General features: G+C 40.6%; 1 protein-coding gene across 3 annotated transcripts in view; it reads right to left on the reverse strand.

Moving 5' to 3' along the window:
• The window catches only part of TNRC6B (trinucleotide repeat containing adaptor 6B), a 216,025-nt gene that overhangs the window by 56,889 nt on the left and 139,865 nt on the right, over positions 1–19,271 (reverse strand). For all 3 annotated transcript variants that reach the window (XM_079774127.1, XM_079774129.1, XM_079774128.1), the window contains 4 exons: positions 13,733–13,754; positions 7,913–8,254; positions 3,156–5,489; positions 1,100–1,258 (listed from right to left, as the gene is read on the reverse strand). In XM_079774127.1, the coding sequence (XP_079630253.1) occupies positions 1,100–1,258; positions 3,156–5,489; positions 7,913–8,254; positions 13,733–13,754 (2,857 nt within the window). The remainder of the gene's footprint in view (positions 1–1,099; positions 1,259–3,155; positions 5,490–7,912; positions 8,255–13,732; positions 13,755–19,271) is intronic.

Below are 19,271 nucleotides of genomic sequence, written 5' to 3' on the forward strand. Positions count from 1 at the left end.
AGAAAAGTGAGGGTTTTATGATGAAAGAAAGGTGATTCTGAGGTTGGGGAAGACATAAAGATCCTGAAAGTACTGCTAAAGTACCCCCTTGTGCCAAGGGTCTCTTAATGTCTTTCAACAGCTTTTTGGATGTATTTCAAGTCTACAGAATGGTAGCTCCCATGACAATACAACCAGTTTACAATGAAAGTTAAAGTCTTTATAAAGCAATTTTTATGAAGTGGAAGAGATTCCTAATTTTAAAAATGTAGTCAAATTACATATAGAATGTACCTAAAACCATAATCCAATGGAATTTTTTATACTTGTTCAAATTTTGAACATTCAGGATGACCACACTCCCCCCAAAAGACAATTCCTTAAGTCTGCAACATGGTAGGAAAGAGATGTTGGAATACTTTTTAGGAAAACTACAAACAAATGAAAACAGGCATCTGAATTTTTCAATTGAGGAACATCCACTGAGACATTCCAAAGCATCAGTTTACAAAGTTTTGCAAATTACTGTGACTACATATTGCCAGCTGGATCAAGTATAGCTTAGATTTTCAAAGTATGACGTGCTTTGTTTAAAAATTCAAATGAAGAAATCTTTGCCAGGTTCAAGAAACCTTAAATGTTTCTATGTGGGTGGATGTTGTATGAGAGACAAAGGGAAAATAGGAAGGAACAGAAGAATGAAGTCACTGGGCAGCAGAGATTATGTCCCACATTAAAAGCCAAGGAAACTCTTTTTAAATTATACTAAAAGAAGTAGAAATGCAAAATAGATGTGGAAAGCAATATTTCAGTTACTGGGCAAAAAAAAAGAAAAAGAAAGAAAGAAAAAGCACCACAACACCATTTCAATTCTGTCCAGATACTAAACCTAACGTAAAATCAACAAAATTAACTTGTGACTTTTAGTTCACTGTGTGCATTTTAACACATGCCAATTCAAGTCCCCACCATTTGCTACTAACCATTTATTAAAGGTTCAAGGTCCTGAATCTCACTGTAATAACAGTTTAAACACTAAACAGCCCTTCCCAAAATGTCTGACACCCCCCCCCCCCCAACATTAACAGAGAATCCCTACAAAATAACGCTGTATACTTACTAGGTTTCATGGCATTTGGAGCGTTGGAAGGTGCATTCCCCCAGCCTGTGGTCGATGCTCCTGTGTCATCCATTTCGCCCCACCCAGGACTGCTTTCATTTGGCTCACCCCAAGCTGAAGTACCATTATCTGGAGCAGGTGGTGTGCTTTTGCTCCAGACTGTAAAGACAGGAAATGTGGCTCTAAGAAGGATGTGTTAAACAGCATACTATCCAGTGGGTTGGTGGGGGAACAGGCACTCTGAGAAATACAAGCGGGTTCCATGTTCATGGAGAGCATTTGGCATTATCACTTTTGGCCCAGTAATTCCACTGTCAGGAAATTGTACCATAAACTTATGAAAGTAGATGAAATTACATGTACAACAATGCCCACTGCACCACTGTCGGAAACCATTTGGAAGCAGCCCAAAGATCTATCAGAAAGGGACTGGTTACACCAATCGTGGGTCATCCATAAAATGAATACTATATACAAAGCAATTAGAAGGACAAAAATGTATGTGGTAACATGGAAAGTTTTTAAGTATAATGAAAACAGCAAGGTGAAGAACAGTGTATATAATGCAATACCTTCTGTGTATAATTATTAAAGGATTAGATATATTTTGCTATAGGTATGAACAAAACGTTTGAATGAGACACAAAATTCTAAGAGGTTACCTGTGGGAAGAGACCCTAGGGACTAAGATTCTTTTATTACCCTTTGCTTTTCTGTATAGTTTGAAGGTTTTTACTATAGTCATCCCTTGGTGTCTGAGGAGGATGGTTCCAGAACCAAAATCCATGGATGCACTAGTCCTTTATGTAGAATGGAATAGTATTTGCATATAACTTATGCACATTCTCCATCATTCTTTAAATCATCTCTGGATTGGTTTTAATACCTAATACAATGTAAATACTAGGTAAACAGTTATACTGTACTGTTTAGGGGATAATGACAAGAAAACAAGTCTGTACATGTTCAGTACAGACGCAACCATTGTAGGCCTACATAGTATACAACAATGTAATTCTATATCTCCCCTCCCCCCAAATATTTCTGATCTGTGGTTGGATAAAATCTGTCAATGGGGAACCGGTGGGTCCAGAGGGCCGACTATATGGATAAAGTTTTTGTTTGTTTTTTAGTATATTAGCAGGTTTTATTCTAGACAAGGAATTAATGAACAACCCACATTTCCTTTCTCATTCTTTTTAATATTTGAAATAAAAAAGAACTAGTTAAAAGTAATCATTTTCTAAGTGGCCATAATTAAATTCACTGAACACTTTGGGGAGTGAGTGGAAAACTGAATATTGTGATTAATACTAAGAAAATTTAAAAAAAAAAACCCACAAAAAACAAAGGGGGGGAAAAAAAGCAGTTGAATAGTGCATCCCTCTAGTTTGTTGAACTATATGCTTCATGGGGGCATTCAAGTTGACAATGCCAAACTAAGAATGATATTACCAGCACTACTTTTCATATCCTAGGTATAGTATTTCCTATTCGAATAAGGTGGACAAGTGATTATCATGAGATAACAACCTCTTATACAAAGTACTCTACTTTCAAAGGTGATCATTAAAATTATCTGGAAAGTGACCAAACCCTCCAGATCCCAGCTTTGCTACAGCATTCTGATGGCCTCTGCAAGAACACACAATACTTCCCTTCACTGGGCAAAGAGAAACAGAGGATGTGGCCATGTGCAGAACCAGAATGGAAATCAGGTCTATTTCTGCTACTATTTTAATTCCTTATTTTTAAATCTAGAGCATAGTTTGTTTAGCAAGATAGTATGTCTTTAGGATTCTGCAGACCAATACAATTGCAAAAGAATAATTTTGGGAAGCTAACACAGGGATACCATCTTTTTCTTTTGCCAAGAAAGAACATTAAAATGTACTACTAGCATCTGTTATCACTATCATTTTATAAAAAAAGAGCTTCTGTTAATGTGGGAAAGATTCCCAGAACACAGCCAAATTGAATAAATGCAGTTAATAAAAATACCTCGGTTTAGGATTTATCTTCTTCATCAAAACCTGCAAGAAAAGCAACTGCCTACCTGATGCTGATTTACCGGTCATTGGGGTAGGCAGATTTGGTTCTCGAGGTGCTGGGCCCCCTTGGGCATTCTTATCCCACAGATTCACATTCTTGTAGTTGTAACTGTTGGGGTCTCCCCATGCTGAAGTGCCATCATCAATGTCCATTTTTCTACTAATTGACTGTGGGGATGGCTCTTCCCAACCACTGGGTTCCTCATCCTTAGGGGTTACTGGCTGTGGCCCGCTGCTCCAGTTGCAATTAGAAGGTCGTCCATTGCCTGGAGGTGGTGGGGGTGGGCCTCCCCATGAACCAGAAGCCTCTGGTTGTGGCGGTGGCTGCTGTGGCTGCTGTGGGTGCTGTTTATTCCAGGAATTGGGCTGCCTGCCTGTCTCAGTCCATGCTGGGGATCTTTTGCAATCTTCCCACCCGCCTTTGGAAACTAGGCTTGCGTTCCCACCATTCCCCCAAGTTCCAATTTCATTCTGCCCTCCTTCGCCCCACCCAGACACAGGTTTACTTGCAGAACTGTCCCAATTGCTGTTTTTTGCTTGATCGATTTCCTCTCCCCAACCATTCTTTCCACAAGTCCATCCTTGATTGGGCTGGCGCCCACCTCCCCACCCCTGATCCTTGCTGGAATTCTCATTCCAAGAGGAAGATGCCTTTTCATCTGGTCGACACCCTCCCCAATTGGAAGAGTTGTTCTTGTAGTCATTCCAGCCTCCTGTGTTCTTGGGGTCTTTCCACTCTGTAGAGGCTGAGAGCTCCCCCCATCCAGACTTCATTTGATTGCTTTGGCTGGGTGCGTCTCCCCAGCCCCCTGAGTTCTTGGTCTGTGTGGCAGCGCTCTCCCACCCCTCAGTTCCTTTGTCAGATTTCCCCTCGGGCCTTGGCACCTCTTCAATATCCCACACCGTGTCCTGCTTAATTTGAGTTTGGCCCCAGCCAGTGTTTGAGAGCACCCTGGGGTCCAAATCAGTTCGGCTCAAAAGAGTCTGCAAGACAGCCTGACAATCAGGATGTGTGGGCCTATAAGAGCGACGGCCAGAATTATGACTGTCACTACTTCCTGCTTTGTGGTTGCTTCCAGTGCTTTGACCTCCAACTTCACTTCCTGTGGAGCTGGAAGATCTTCCCCAACAGGGAGCCTGGGCATTGCCTTGGTTTTCAGGGAGGGGGTGGCCCTTTTGATTGTCCCATGCTCCAGTGCTAGAATTTGGTTGGTTTGGACCACTCCATTCTCCAATTTTCAACTCATCAGACCCAGTCGGCTGTTTCCATTCTCCCTGAGAGACCCCAGATGTCATTTTGTTCCCTTCACCCCATTTGCTGTCATTAGAGTCCTGAGGGCCAAAGTTCCAGGACCCACCCGTAGACCTGTTATTGTCCCAAGAATCATTTTTTGACCCAGTTGACTTTTGAACAGAAGCTCCTTTCCAGGAGTCCTCTCTCTCTTTTCCATTGTTCCCATTGTTTCCAGAATTGCTTTGTCCAGAGGCTGTGTCAGTTCCAGAAGGCCCCCTAGCTGCACCCCAAGATCCAACACTCCCAGTCTTTCGATCTCCAGTGCTTTGTGAAGGGGCATCAGTGCTCCTGGAGGCGTTCCCCAAGCCCATTCCAAAGGGCATTCCCTTATTCTCCATGGGGTTTGGTGAACTTAAGTTCAAGGAGTTAGTGTTTCCATTTTTTGGTCCATCAGTGTTATGAATTTGAGCCTGTTCTCTGCCAGAGACAACAAAATTAACACCCGCATTTTCCATCTTTGACTGCTGTTCCCTGGATGCCTGACCTACTGTGCTAACCTGTGCACTGGAATTACTAGTATCTGTTTCCAATGCCCCTTTCCTAGAATTTCCTTCTTGAACCAGTGCTGGCCAGGCAGATGGGTTGCTATTTGGGTTAAAGTTGCTGAAGCCAGAGCCAGGTCCAATTCTATCCTGACCACTCACATTCCTCCAATTTCCTAGTCCATTGTTGCTCTCTGCAGTAGAGTTGGAAGATTGAACAGATTTAGCCTTAGGGTCAGATTTCCAGACCCCAAGATTACATTCGTTCCCAGAACTTGCAGACTGGCACTGGCTCCCTTTTCCTTTGTTATTAGTGGTGCTTCCTGGCAGAGTGCTCTTCTCCGAGCCAGGGTTCGAGGCACTGTTGTTATCGGTGGTGTTTTCGGAAGAAGACTCAGTATCTTTGCTGGCAATACAAGGCCACTCTTCCATGTCAGACCCGTCTACAATCACCTTGTCCCAGATGTGAACTGGGTTGGGGGAGGTGCCGTTGTTGGAGGAGGCTCCCGGGCCCCAAGTGGAATTTGCATAATTTGAAGCAGCAGCACCTCCAAGGGTTGACTCTGGGAAAGAGATTGTCTTATCAATCACAGATACTTATGCATGCTCTAGTAATATCTCAAGCTCAAACCGCCCCCAAGAGAACTTGTCACATTTCCCCACAAACTAGCTTATCCACCCAGTTGCCTGTCTTAGTGAACTGTACCACCCCTATTTTAGTCATTTCTTCTCTTTCGTCTTACCTGGTTGGTGTACTTGCTAAGTTTAACTCCACAACATCTCTCAAAGCTATCCCTTGGCCATTCCTACTGACAGAGAAGGGCCTTCTTGTATTGGGACAATGCAACAACACCCTGCTTGCTCTGCATCTCCAACCTACTCTAAACACTCCCGGCTGGAGGGCCTCTTCTAAAGCACATCACTTTGTTGCACAAGAATAAAGCTCAACTCTTTGGTCTTTTGAGCAAGATACTCCATGACCTGGGACCAAGAGACTTTTCTAGTCTCATCTTCCACTATTTCTATGTAGACATCTACATTTCAGACTACTTGACATTCCACAACTAGCACCTTCTCACCTAGGCATCATTACACATCAGAACTTACTGTTTTTTTCATTCTAAATTCATACACTGAAATTTGCCCATTTTTCTGGGCCTAGTTCAAGTGCCACATTTTTGACTGAAGTTTTTTATGAGCTCATCAACCAAAAATAGTCTTTTCCTGTCTAGAGCCAATTTGCTCCAGTGCTAGAACACTGTGTTCATGTCTTCCCTCCCCTATGTTAGTGCTTTTTAGGCAGAGACCCTATCTTGCTAACATTTGAATTCTACAGTGTCCAGTCCATCGCTGCTCAGTGAGCATTGGCTGAATAATAAATGCCACCCAGCTGGATGCCAAGGGCAGATCAACATGAATTAGTGTGTATGCCCAAGGAACTTAATCTGATGAATTAGTCTGGCTTAGTACATATTTTGGTGGAATTTACCTTATTTGGTGGGGGGAAAATGACATGTTTTAAGACTGATAATTTCTTCTAAACTTTAACTCCTTTAAACCAAGCAGCTTAAAATCAATATGACCCTGAAGAAAATATTATATAAAGTGATATAAAAGTCAGGAAGCACAGACTCTCATATTCTTGAAATTTAGGGGCCTCCTTGGTTTTAAAAATATGAACAAGAGATTCTGGCTCACACTGGACCTATGTCCACATCAGGGCCTGGCTAAACTGGGCTGCAGAAATAAATGCCAAACACAACTGCCCCTCACATACTTCCTTTTGTATTTGGTTATAAGGGGCCAAGAAGGAAGTGCCAGGAGGCCTTCCCTGAGAGCTTTGGGCCTGGCCTGATGGTCACAACAGGGAAGACTCATGCACAGGGCTTATCTCTGCATGAAGCCTATGTCATCGTAGGTTTCTTTCCACCCTTACTCTGCACGTGAGACAGTAAGAGAATTTTCTGGGCAATTCTATATTCAAACTTAGACTAGAATAAAGCATCCTAGAATAAAGTGTCCTTGCCAGTGCTTAACTGTGCTCAAGTTCTGAGTTTTAATGCAATCTCAAAAAAACATTTTAAGAGATAAGCTGAAATCTGTTAATGAGCTAAAAATATATATTTGAAAGTTCTTAGCTATTAACTAATTTAGTATTCACACATTGGGGGTGAGGGGGGGGGGGAATCACAAAAGTTCTAGTAGAGCCCTTTAGCTAAAGATCATTGTATCTACATATAGTTTTTAATAATGTTCAAAATCAAGGGCCCCCTAAAGCAGTGGTCGGCAAACTCATTAGTCAACAGAACCAAATAAATATCAACAGTACGACGATTGAAGTTTCTTTTGAGAGCCAAATTTTTTAAACTTAAACTTCTTCTTACGCCACTTCTTCAAAATAGACTCGCCCAGGCCGTGGTATTTTGTGGAAGAGCCACACTCAAGGGGCCAAAGAGCTGCATGTGGCTCACGAGCCGCAGTTTGCCGACCACTGCCCTAAAGAAATACTTTGAATATTTTTAAAAAGTCTAAAAAATCCCCAAATTCTAGACAGTAATCTAAGAGACCATTCTTTCTACCTGCCTAGCACTCTGGGAGCATAAACATGAACATCTAAGCTTCTGAACACGCTCTTGAACTAGCCCCACTTCCGATCATACTTGGAGCACATACTTGTGGTGACAGAACAATGGAGGCTTAGGTTTGTAACGCTTTTGTCTGAGAAGGAAAAAAGGCTCCAAAAAGCGATGACAAACAGCAGCTATACTAACCTCTCATGCCAAGAGCATGCACGCACTGGACACTAAAACCCAGTTTCAGCAGAGAAATGCTGATGTACATTTCATACTAGGATCCTCTCCCATCTTTTGAATAACTTCAGTAGTCTTTATAATGAATGTTTTTTGTGGACTTTTCACCAGGCAATGTAAGTGCTCTCCCTCTCTAAAGCTGCCATGAATTCAAGTCGGTGACACCGATTCCTCACCTGGTACAGTCCCACTCTCACTCTGCAGCAGCGTTCCTGTCACTTGTGCGTTGTTTGGGTTTGCTCCAGGTGCTGTGGAGGGAGGAGGCCCTGCCCCACCCCCAAGGAGCATGCAGGATGGTGGAGGGGGCTGCCCACGTTTTAGTAACACTTTGTGGTCCTGCTGGCAACGGAATCGCGGAGGCACCTCCCGAGGCATGTAGCGGGCGGCGCTTGGCGGTTGTCCGTTCGGCACTGCCACCCTTTTGGCATTGTTGCCACCATTGACTGGTGGCGATGGAGAGCTGCCAATTGGGCTGGCGGCCGTTGGTTGGCTTAAACTTGGTTTCGTCACTTCGGGCACTGAAAGAGATTGGGAAACAATTTTTGAAATCAAATACATTTTTCTAAAGATTACTTTTAAGAATGCTTATGTGGGACCAGTTACAATAAGACAACCCAATAATCCGATTCCTGGTGGACATGGTCTTTCCAAATTGCAGCATCTTCCGTTTACTGAAGGTAGGGTGGATGGAGGTGGGCGTGATGGTGACAAGTATTCAAAGACACCAATATCATGGAATTCCAGTCCACTAAGAGGGAGAGGGAAGCAATAGTGGAATTTCCTGAAGGGCTGCCCAGCAGCTCTGAGGGTACATGTGGTCCCCAGGCAAAGTCTTTGGTAAAGGTTTAAGGCTTTTAGCCCAAGGGACCTTTCCTGTCATCCACATTCTTCAAGACCGACCTCTGAGAAACTTTTCTCAAAGTCCCTGGCCTGGGCAGGCTAAGCACCCTTCACCTGTGCTCCTGGAAAACGCCGTCCATCTCTCTTCACTACTGAATTTGCCATATTATATTGAAATGCTCCCTTTACAGCCTCTTCTTCCTCACCAGATCTTAAGTCCCACAAAGCCAGAAATACATCTTTCATCCTTTTTTCTTAAGGTCTGCCACAGGGAACCTCAATCTAGAGCAGAGGTTCTCAACCTTTCTAATGCTGCGACCCTTTAATACAGTTCCTCATGTTGTGGTGACCCCCAACCATAAAATTATTTTTGTTGCTACTTCATAACTAATTTTGCTACTGTTATGAATTGTAATGTAAATATCTGTGTTTTCCGATGGTCTTAGGCTCTACAGCAGCGATTCTCAACCTGTAGGTCGTGAACCGCTAGCAGGGTCGCCTAAGACCATCGCAAAACACAGATATTTACATTACGATTCATAACAGTAGCAAAACTACAGTTATGAAGTAGCAACGAAAATAATGTTATGGTTGGGGGTCACCACAACATGAGGAACTGTATTAAAGGGTCGCGGCATTAGAAAGGTTGAGAACCACTGATCTAGAGGATCACAAAATCAACTCGCTGGTTACTACAGCTACCTGAACTCAAAGACTCTTGCTTGGCACTGTGTGTAAATATTAGAAATGTTATCATCCTTTTGCTTTTGCCCCACCTCTTCCCATTTTAAGTGTATCATGTATGTTTTTTCCAACTCTTTATTTAAAACAAAAATTTCTACATTTAAAACAAATGTAGATACTTTTCCTATTGATTTAATAATGTTTTCACTTACTTTAAAAAAAAGGCAAAAGAAGTGTGTGGATGTGTTGGGTAACTGTCAAGCTATACTCTGCAGGACCCTCGGCTCAACACTACGGGGGCTGTTCTTCTGGATCTGTACCTTCCTTGCTTCATCCTACCAAAGACTGCCACCCTTTCCAAGAAAATTTACCTGGCAAATAGAGGCTGGCAGTAATACAGAAACAATCACTGAGCCTGATAATTCAGATGATTCTGAGGCCAAAATCCCTGACATCCAGAGTAATGTTAGGGCCAGCTCTGGTGGCAGTACCGTTCTGACTGCTGAAGTGATGCTGGGCCAGCATGTCACTCGTTGAACTGGCTCCTTTATGAGGAGAGAGGTATATCATCAGAAATCAGGGGGCTCAATCTATACCCATTGGACATTGGTGAGTACTCTGAGTAACAGGAGAAATGAGTAGTAATGTCAAAGCAACCCTGGGGTCTGAGCCCACCAGGAGGCTATACTGGGCCTCCCAGTAAGGAAGGTAGGTCAGAATAAACATATGACTTAAGAAAATAAACTGGTCATTGTCTAATATTTTTAACACAGTACCCTCTGCTATAATAGCCAATGGATAAATAACTGATAAATTGATGAATAAAGATGAATTATTTAATGATCCATTTTCTATCTGTGCCTGGAAGATTCAATACTGTATGGCATTCTCAATCCCGGTTCCCCATCATGAGAATACACAAGAAGCTGGCAAAGGCTGGGAGGATTCTTCCCAGGTAGTTTTTAGGATGGAAGGAGCTAGGTTCCTATGAGGCTGCTCTTCTACAAAAGGGCTAGTCTATAAGTTAGCGAGGTCTGTTACATGCCTTGACTCATTGCCCTAAGATAGAATAAGACACAGTAAGACCAGCCTACTGGATTGAGGTCTGAACACCAGTTCAACTAACTTTACAATACTCACAGCACAACCAAAGAAATCTAGTGGGTATCACATATTGTGCAACATTCCCTGCTAAAGCTCCTCAGGGCATTTCCCCACCATCACATCAGAGATAGAATGGATCATAAATCGGCCGAAACCGGTTTGGCTCAGTGAATGGATCATAAATCATTCATTTACTCCCCCAAAACATTTACTTACTCTAAGGATTGAATATTTTTTCCCTTTCCGTTGCCTTAATTATCTTATACCATTCTCATCTCAGTTTGAACTTCTAATTGCCTCTATTTCCGGAAAATTTCACTAAGATGCTACTTTTTAAAAGATAAAAATATGAAGAAAATTCTGAAACAGGCAGAACCAATACAAATCACTATTTTCTTTAAATACCTTGAAAGGGATTTAAAACATTAAAAAAAAACAAAACACCGCACATAAAAAATACAGAAAATGTTTAAAAGTAGCAAATACAAACAAGCCCTAGAAAAGACATTATTTTAGACTGAAAATTTCTTGTGAAGAATAATCAGTTAAAATGTAGTACAAAAAAATGTCAAAGATTAGTGACACACAGTGAGTGGCCCATGCGCATTGAACCATTTTCAGTAACCTCTAAGCACTGTCTCCAGTTCTTTACCTTCCACTCACTCCCCAAACCCAATGTACACTGGCTTTTGCCCTAACATCTCCCTAGGAGCTTCTCTCCTCCTTAAATCACAGTGACCTTCGTTGCTGTCTAATGCAGGAGTTGCCAACAGGTGGTCCGTGAGGTCCGAAAGGTTGGCAACCGCTGGTCTAATGGGCACTCGCTGGACCTTTTCTTCTTTGACTTTTCTTCAACTTGACCTTACTGGCTGTTCTCTTCCTCTTTGTTTTTGTGAGACCTACTCCAGCTAGCTCTTCAGATTGTCTCTCTTCCTTTGCAGGTTTCTCATACTTTTTTTTTTTTTTTTAATTGAGTTTTAGACAGAGAGGAAGGGAGAGGAAGAGAGAAACATCAATGTGACAGTGGAACATCGATCTGCTGCCTCCTGCACGCCCCTATACTGGGGATCAAGCCCGAAAACTGGGCATGTGCCCTGACCAGGAATCGAACCAGCAACCTTTCAGTGCACAGGATGACACCCAAGCAACGAAGGTCACACTGGCCAGGGTGGTTTCTCATACTCTTGGTCAGGGGTCAGTAAATTTTTTCTGTAAAGGGCCAGAGAGTAAGTATTTTAGGCTTTGCTAGCCATATGATCTTTGTCCTGACGACTTGTTTCTGTACTTTCAGGGCAAAAGCAGCCACAGACAATGTATAAATGAATAAGTGTGGCTGTGTTCCAATAAAACTTTATGACACTGAAATACAATTTTCATACCATTTTTATTGTTGTAAAATTGTTGTTCTTTTATTTCCTTCCCAACCATTTAAAAATGTACAAAACATTCCTAGCTCACGGGCTGTACATCAATAGGCAGTGAGTCAGATTTGGCTCAAGGGTCACAGCTGGCAGCTCCTGCTTTTGACTATACTCTTAATAAGAGTTGCAAGATGGCAGCTGAATTTGGTCATAAGTTTTAAAAAAATCTTAATGTGAAGGTTAGGCCTGTACCCTTCTCATATTTAAGTTATTTGAACACAAACTCTCCCAAGCTTAGGCTTTAACTACCACCATGTAAAAATCTTTCCCAAATCACTATCTCCAACTCAGAACTCTCCCACCCTTCCTGTCACCCTTAAACTTGTTCCCCTGCTCCCCTCCCATTATCGTCTGGTTCAAGGAATGGAGTCACTATCCAACCAGCTGCTCAAGTCAGAAACCTGGAAGGTGTCCATTATCTAATCACCATTATATTCTACTGAACCAAAGCATCTTTCTATCACCACTGCTCCTAAACAGGTTCAAATCCTCATTACCTCTCATCTGGGTCACCTACCTGAGCCACATGTCTTATAATACCTCACATTCATTCACTCCCTAGAGAAAGCCAGTTCTATCCCTGAAGAAATAGCTCCTACCAGTATTAGAACACACAGGTGTCTCTGCAAGGTGTGAAGAATACTGCAAGTAATTTAGTTTGTAAATTATTTACTTGGGGAAAACCCCCCACCTCAAGTATCAATAAATTAAACTCAAAATTATCCCAACCACCAAATGCACTCACTGTAATATGCCTTCTAGAATACGCTCAAAAAACAGAGTTGTGCCCAATGCACTGCAATGGTCCATCACCCAGGTATGCTAATGGAAAGATGCTGTCCTGCAGGTATGTCCCAAGAAGGTAAAGGTTATGACTTACTGCTCTGGACAACAATATCTAAATTTTTAAAATGTATATTGAGCTGGAAGCTTTTCTGTGTTGCTTTCACTCATCATTGGTACCTTTGGGATGAGAATGGGTCTCAATGAGCAAACACCCAACAGACATTTACTGAGGAACTGCTAAGTGTTAGGCACCAGAGGAGCCCTTCAAATCTTTGAAGACAGATACTGATCTTCCCCAGGTGGGAAGCCTTCCCCTGGGGGTTAAATATCCCTGAGTGTTTAACTTTCCTAGTGGTGACGCAGGTTCACATTTCTTAACCAATCTGGCCCAAATGCCACACTGTCCACAAAGGTTTGTCTCTGTTCTTTCCATAGTGTGGTGCCCATTCAGGAATTGCACATCCCTTTCTAGATACCATATTTTTACTAATGCAGCTAAGGTCAGGTTAGCTTTTATAAACTAATCATTTCATAGATAATGCCCATCAAGACAACCATCACCTGAATAGTTTTTTAACAAAGCTAAATCGCTATGTATAAAGTCCTCCATTACGTAGTCTATCTTTTAATTTCTAACCTTATCCTCCACCCCTGTTAAATCTACTGCATCAATCCCAGAAACTCAATGCTAATATCCAACAACGGGGGGTATTAGCTTCTACCTGAAGTGCTTTTTATTATCTGTTACCTGGGTAGGAGGACCAACTCTAGTCCATGTCTGCATATAACTTCCAACAGAAATCCCTGTCCTGCTCTCTCCACAATTTTCACTTAAAAAAAAAAATGATGAAAGAAAAGTTTTGAAAAGGTTGAGTTCAAAATCATGACCCATATGCTTTTAAAAACAAGTATCACTTTTTCTAAAGTTTTTTACTTCCTGAAAAAATGTAAGGCTACTAAAAAGGCCACTACAAACACCATGACAAGTACTTTTTATTTGTCACTACTGCTCGTCAGTGACTTCAAACCACCAACTTTATTACTCTACACCCACTCTCACTTATCCAGTGCACTGGAGGCTCAGTCAGCAAGGGTGTAAAATCGAAACACAAAAGATTCTAATGACTTAAAAAGGAAAAAAACAAACAAAACCCAATTTACCTTTGGTTTTTTGTTCCGTGACCTGCAAAATAAATGGAGAGTTACAAGTCAATGAGATATGCTTTCTAACTTGACATTATAAGACAACTTTAATTCCAGTAACTCAAGTAATTCTAGCTACCAGATACACAGACATAGTTAAAAACCCAGAAAAAGACGCTGGGAGTCAGTTCAGACACCCTCCTAAAGACAGTGGCCATCATAACTTACATGGCATCATTATGAAGGATACTAAAAGTTAGAACAAAAAGCATTCCACTCTCATTAAATGATGAAGTCCTTGAACCAGGAATGCTGTTTGCCATTTTGGTTGTTAATGACTCGAGAAAAGCAAATGGATATGGCCCAGAAACTAAATTAGCCATAGGGACAAAAAGATTCCCCTGTGAGTATGGACTCACACACTTGATCTCAAATCTAGAAAGTTAAAGTTCCGAGGCCCATCATCAAAGGCATCAGAGGTCATGGTAAGAGAACAGGATTCAGAACCAAGCTGTGCTACTTCCTGGCTGTTCGATCTGAGTTTTCTATCTATCTGGTGACTGGAGATAATAACAGCTATTCCTTGCAAAAGGTGGTTGTAAAGATTAAACAGATATGCTATGCCAATGTTCAATAAATGTTGGTTATTTTTATCAAAGTTTATGTAAATTAGTATGAAATACAGCAAGAGTGAAATATGTAAATTTTGAACAAATAAAGATTCCTCTGTTAAAAGTATTTTTTTATTTGTCACTGATATATCTTTGGAAGTGATTAACCTAAAAGGTTGGACAGGCTGAATATACTGATGGGTTATTAGAAAGTTTGGAAATTATGATTAGGAGACACATGAACAACTGTTTCTGTTAATAAGAGAGGAAAATAAAGAAGGGTGCCTAATTATACATGCCCTATAATACTAAAACAAAACCACAAAAGTGCATGCATAAGAAAACATCCAAAAGAAAATGCTCAAAAAAAAAAAAAGTGCTACAGAATTCCAATAGTGGTTATCTTACAGACATTTACTGAGGAACTGCTAAGTGTTAGGCACCAGAGGAGATTATTGAGATCATAGGTAATTTTGAACCCTTTTCCCAAGTGTCAATCTTCCAAAGCATTTTTATATTGTTTCTCTGACTTATACAATAAAAAAATTCATATAGAAGAGATTTGATTATTTGTGACTAGTAATCATACTAAATTACTGCTATGGGTGTTCATAAAAACATGCTCATCTTTGGAGGGTTATGTCCTGTAGCTAACCAGCCCATTTTACAATAGATTGCAGCACACCAGTGTCAGACATTGAATCTGAATTAAACAATCTACTTGTGTGACCTCCTGGAGTGGTTTTTACATTCTTGCATTAAAAGACAAACTAATTCTACTGGATTGAATTTCTGGTAGACAGTGTTTCCCAGTACTAATTGTTACAGAGCTCAATTCAACTGTATGCTTTTTGTATAACCCCATTTAACCAAGAATGAACAGATTTGTATCCACATACCAATTCCTTGTGGCAATTTAAGGTTTATACTATTGTAAATATTTCTTAGAATGCCATTATGAAGATCAGTTATACAGAAAGTCAATGTCTTCCCCAAATGTAAGTGACAAACCAAAATAATGTTGATGTGTCTTATGATGTGGGTTCTGTTAAAAGAGATGTCCCCCTGATGGTGAAAAGCCGGATGATCAAAGCATGTGTTCTGCCAACACTGAACAATGATCCTTTAGCAGCATCAGCCTAATGAATGTTAATGGAATCCTTCTTTGACACCTCTCTCATGAATGGAAATCTAACAGTTTACTCAGTGATGGCTCTAGAAAGAACAAACCGCCACAAACATTGAACACAATGGGAAAAGGTCATGTTTAATTTCTGTGTCGAAATAATTTAATTTAGGTTGAAAAGTCAATTCTTCAAGAAAATTATGTTGCCAGCACTCATTCTTGACTATTCATTTATCAAATATTTTTCTGAGTGACTCGTATGCATCAGGCACTTACTACCCTAGTTACTGGAAATGTAAATATGAATAAAATCTTGAGAAACTTACAGTCAGTCTAATGGGGAAGACAAAAGCGAAGCAATGATTATAAAGCAATGGGCCAGGCAGCAAAAAAGATGTGGAGGGGCTAAAAAGGGTCACAAATGTTTGCTGACTGACTGACTGAAGGACTACATAATAGAACCTCTGGCACATTCTACACATTCTTTGCATCATAGCACATTTTATGCCTCCCAGCTGAGGTGTCATCTCTATAATAAAGTTGAAAACTACTAAGACAATCACATGGTAAGCTTTTCGGTCTCTCCTTAAAACTGCTTAATCACAATTTCATTCTGAAATTTCATAATAGCTCAGTATGATAAAACAGTATCAAAGGCCACGTGTTGGCCTAGATCTCATGTCAGCCAATCTAGAACATTTTTTGAACAAAATGACTGAATTTTTATTGTTCCAAATTTTCCATTTGAAATTTTACTTATGGTGATTTTCCTATTTACCAAAACTTAACCAATTTTTGATGCAGATGCAAGCACAGAGATAGACCGTCCAGCTGAATAAACTACATTCTCTGCATAAATCATCCCAATTCACTCTTTAAAAAATTTTTTAAATTTATTGATTTGAGAGAGAAAGAGAGAGAGAGAGAGAGAGAGAGAGAGGAAGAGGAAAGGAGAGAAACACTGCTTTGCTTTTCCACTTATTTATGCATCCACTGCTTGATTCTTGTATGTGCCTTGACCAGAGGACGGAACCCACAACCTTGGTGTATTGGGACAATGCTCTAACCAACTGAGCTACCGGGCCAGGGCCCCAATTCACTCTTGAATAAATCCAAACCATCTTTAATTCTGATCATTTTTCCATTAGTAGGATCCACAATGAAAGTTTACAGATGCATATTGTATTAATTGTTTCTAGATATTGACATTTTCAGGTTAAAAGAACACTATTGCCGACATAAAGGACTAGAATGAACTGCACATATCCTAGTCAACTGCTCTAGTTGGCATCTTCATGTTCACAGCCTTTGCTCAAGTTCCCTAGTGTCCAGCCTATTAACCATCCATTCCCACAGCTGCAAAATACAATTTTTGTACCAAGTTAGTAAATAAAATGCGAATGCCCTAAAGGAAAGGAAGCCTTCACTGAGGTTCACTCTCCCATCACTCCAGTTGGAGGGTCAGCATGTGTGGGGCACGGGGGCAATGCCCATAACACTGTATGGCTGGTGGGTGGATCCGCTTATTTGCAACCTCAGTTGTGAAATGTGGCTGCATATCCAGAAGAAAGTATTTAAAAAGTATCCGGGTCATTATCTAACAACTTTAGTCAAACTCTTTACTATCAATTTAGATAATTCTAACAAGCTTAGGTTAGAAGGAACACATGAGAAGCAGGTACCCTATAGCAGGAAGATGTGATGGTAAGCACAGCACTATAAATAGAAACAGAAGCAATTAAAAGCAGACAAAACCTAAAAGAGCACAACAATCTATTACAGCCCCAAACAGTAATCAATATTCCTTTTAATGAAGAAAAGATAAAATACATTCCATAGGTTTAATGTGGTAGGATCATAGGCATTCCAATTCAGAAAATATTTCCAGTATTGTTTTTACGGCTGGCATTCATAAGTGAACTAATTTCAATAATTCAGAAAGCTGAATTATGGGAAATGCTATATCCAACAATGCTGGGAAAACTTACAGTGTCCCTTTTACCTTGTACAACATTGGCTGTGTTTGCCTTGAGTTTGTTCTAAATGTACAGCTCCCTCTGAACCTTTTAACAGTTTTCACCTCCCTGAACTTATCTGCAATAGCCTGGGACCACAGCAGGGACCCTTAAACCCGCCTCTCACGGGGAGCCCCTGCTTCCCAAGTGCTTCAGATAGCAGTAACAAGAACAGGAGGAAAATCAATTTTGCCTCCAAAAAAGAATCAAAGAAAGCAACCTTGCCGAGCCAAAGCCCACATTTGGTGATGCTTAAAAACGTGGCAAGGTGAGAGAAATGAGCTCAGACAACGTCCAGGGCAGAGGGGCATGCTCTGCCACGAAGGGAGCTGGGCAAGGGCTCAAACCATCTCTACTCCAACAGCCCGTGAGACAAACACTTGAACTAAGACTTTTCAGTTGACAGCTGTCTACCCTTTTTTTCTTTTAGCATCTCCTTCCCCCTAAGCAAATCCCTGAAAGCTGTGCAGCATTCTCTTCCCCAAAACACTAAGCAGGCCCATCAGATCCTCTCGGAGGGAGGTTTCTTTATGCAATTATCAAAAGGCAGGCTCATATAAATGACAATGCTGGAGGTGGCCATAAGAAGAGCAAACTGCGGTAACTTTGAAGTTATTCCATAAGCTTGCTTAAGAAAATGGAGATTAATTATGATACAAATAAGGAAATATGACAAGAGTTTTTAAGTGTTAGTAAATGTCTTGCCTTTCTCAATAGAGTAAACCCTTGATTTTGTGGAATTTGATTTAATGAACAAAACTTCTGGTCCATATGTCACATGTGAAAATCAACACCTGTGAGTTACAAAATGTTTTTAACCAAGATTTGCTTATAATTAACAGGTTACTTGTTGTTATTAATTCAGTTATTTTTAACAAATTTTAGTGAATCAGTCCTATGTTGGAAAAAATACCAGTAATTTCACTAACATAAATAAATATTACAAACCTATAACTATAGTCTACATACTTAAATCAAGAGTCACGGCTTTTAAACAAAGTCCGGTGAAGGATTAGCATGTGATCACACCACATCCTGAGCATGGTAATTGGTTTTATTGTCAAGGGGCATGACTTTCTGCAGCATTTTGTTTTTTTAATAGTGTGAATGCTATTTTTATTCACAAATATGTATGAGTCCAGAATATACCAGTTTATTGCATAATAAAAATCCAGCATTCACTTCATCAGAGAGAACAATGTAATTATAAAAAAAAGAACTTTAGGACATAGCTTCACTCTATAAACCAAATCTAGAGGAGGAGGAAGACTGAGTTTGGCACCACAGAGGTGATGTTTTTGGAGCTCATCTGGTATGTTTCAATTGTCAAATGGCTGTATTGATTAGTCAAATTACATAGTAGCTTACTAAAATGGCCAGAACTTTGAATTAGGCTTTGCAGTTTCTTGTTGTGATATCTTTTTAGCCAGTATCAAAGGTTAACTACAAAAGAAAAGATCCTGGGCCCTCACAGGACTGTGTGTCTAGTACCCCTACCTCTCTATACCTCCCTTTGCTGCAGCTTCCTTCAAGATGTGCTGTTCAGAGCTGCCTTATTCTAACTACTTTCCTGGCACAGTTGATTGGTCCAGGCTTTGGCATCTGAGATAAGCTGGCTTCCTCTGTAGCAGTTTAACTTGGGCCTGCTGATGTTCAGACCTGCGCTAGGCCACACCCCAGCTGTGTGCATTTGTTTATTTGTGGTGACTAATAAATGCATGCATTACTAGACTTATGCAGTATAAATTTAAAATTACTATAATACATATAGAAAACTTTTCTGTGAAATTAAACTTTTCATGCAT

The sequence above is a fragment of the Cnephaeus nilssonii genome (genome assembly GCF_951640355.1).
Source record: "Cnephaeus nilssonii genome assembly, chromosome: 6".
Classification (NCBI taxonomy): Eukaryota; Metazoa; Chordata; class Mammalia; order Chiroptera; family Vespertilionidae; genus Cnephaeus; species Cnephaeus nilssonii.